The sequence below is a fragment of the Plasmodium reichenowi genome, chromosome 11 (genome assembly GCF_001601855.1).
Source record: "Plasmodium reichenowi strain SY57 chromosome 11, whole genome shotgun sequence".
Lineage (NCBI taxonomy): Eukaryota > Apicomplexa > Aconoidasida > Haemosporida > Plasmodiidae > Plasmodium > Plasmodium reichenowi.
In genome coordinates this window covers 1,313,332-1,314,863 of record NC_033656.1, presented here as the reverse complement: position 1 = coordinate 1,314,863, position 1,532 = coordinate 1,313,332, and the positions used below count along the sequence as shown (strand labels likewise).

Below are 1,532 nucleotides of genomic sequence, written 5' to 3'. Positions count from 1 at the left end.
TATTTTTTTTAATATTTTTTTTTTTTTATATATTTTTTTTTTTTTTTTTTTTTTTTTTTTTTTTATTTATTTTTTTTTAATTTTTTTTTTTTTTTTTTTTTTTTTTTTTAATGCTTTTTATTTTGTTTTGATATTCGTGTATTTATTATAATATTTTTATAAATATATATGTATATAATATTATATATATATTATATTATATATATATATATATATTATATATATTTTGTTTTATTGTATATTATTTATTTATAATATTGCAGTTTTTATAATAAATATATATTTTTTTTATATATATACATAATAATATATATTACGTATATGAAATATATATTTTATCATGCATATATATTATATTAAAATAATTTGTATTATATATAAATATATATTTATATAATATAATATGCCTTAATTTATATATATATATATATATATATATATATATATATATATATATTGCACTCATATTTAATATGTATATTGAAATTAATAAAATACAGAAAAATATTAAAAAATACATTTACATATATATATATATATATAATACACATATATAATATATTATGATTAAATAATAAATTTGTTATGAAACAGAGAATCTTTAAATATAAAAATATATATAAAAATAAATTCACAATATTAATAAATAATGTATACAAAATGAAAAATTATAAAATATATAAGGAAAAAGAAATTAATGTACATGTGGATGTATGAGGAGAAAGAAATATGAATAAATTATACAAAATAATAATATATATAAATATATGTATAATTACATACGTATTTTTTTTCAATATATATTTCTTATAAGTACTTTTTGTTATATAATATATATTTAAATATATTTTAGAAAGTATATATCTTTATATATGAATATTTAATTTATATTAATTCATTTATTTATTTATTTATTTTTTATTTTATTTTATTATATATATATATATATATATATATCATTATTATTATATATTATGCTTTCTCCTTAATTTTATTCTAATTATGTAAATATAATAAAATAAAGGATGCATATGGGTATATGTTACAAATAAATAATTATTATAGAATTATAAAAAAAAAAAAAAATTGAAATATAATATAATAGGTTTTAAGAAAATAACAATAAAAGCTCAAATAAAAAAAGAAAAGAAAAAAAAAAGAAAAAAGAAAAAGAAAAGAAAAAGAAAAAGAAAACAATGAAAGTAATATTAAAAAAGAGAAATGGAAAATATATAGACTGTTTTGATTTGAGTCCTTCAACAACTGTTGATCAATTTAAAGAAATTTATTACAAAAAATGTAAAAAAATAAATTGAAATTTATAAGTACATATAAAAATATATATGTATATATTTATATAATTAACATATATGTTGACAATTTAAAATTATAAATTATTGTGTCTTTATAAAAGGATATATAATGTATATATATTATTTTATTTATTTTAAAAAAAATTTTTTAGATCATTATTATCCAGAAAGGCAAAAATGGAATTTAGATTCAGGTAAATAATAACTAATACGCAAAAA

At 11.0% G+C, this 1,532-nt stretch overlaps 1 protein-coding gene across 1 annotated transcript in view; it reads left to right on the top strand.

Annotated features, from left to right (window-relative positions):
* Positions 1-1,196: 1,196 nt before the first annotated feature.
* The window catches only part of PRSY57_1134300 (3-oxo-5-alpha-steroid 4-dehydrogenase, putative), a gene marked incomplete at both ends in the record, with an annotated part of 2,247 nt that continues 1,911 nt past the window's right edge, over positions 1,197-1,532 (top strand). The window contains 2 exons of the mRNA XM_020114980.1: positions 1,197-1,299; positions 1,466-1,507. Coding sequence (XP_019970349.1) covers positions 1,197-1,299; positions 1,466-1,507 — 145 coding nt within the window. The remainder of the gene's footprint in view (positions 1,300-1,465; positions 1,508-1,532) is intronic.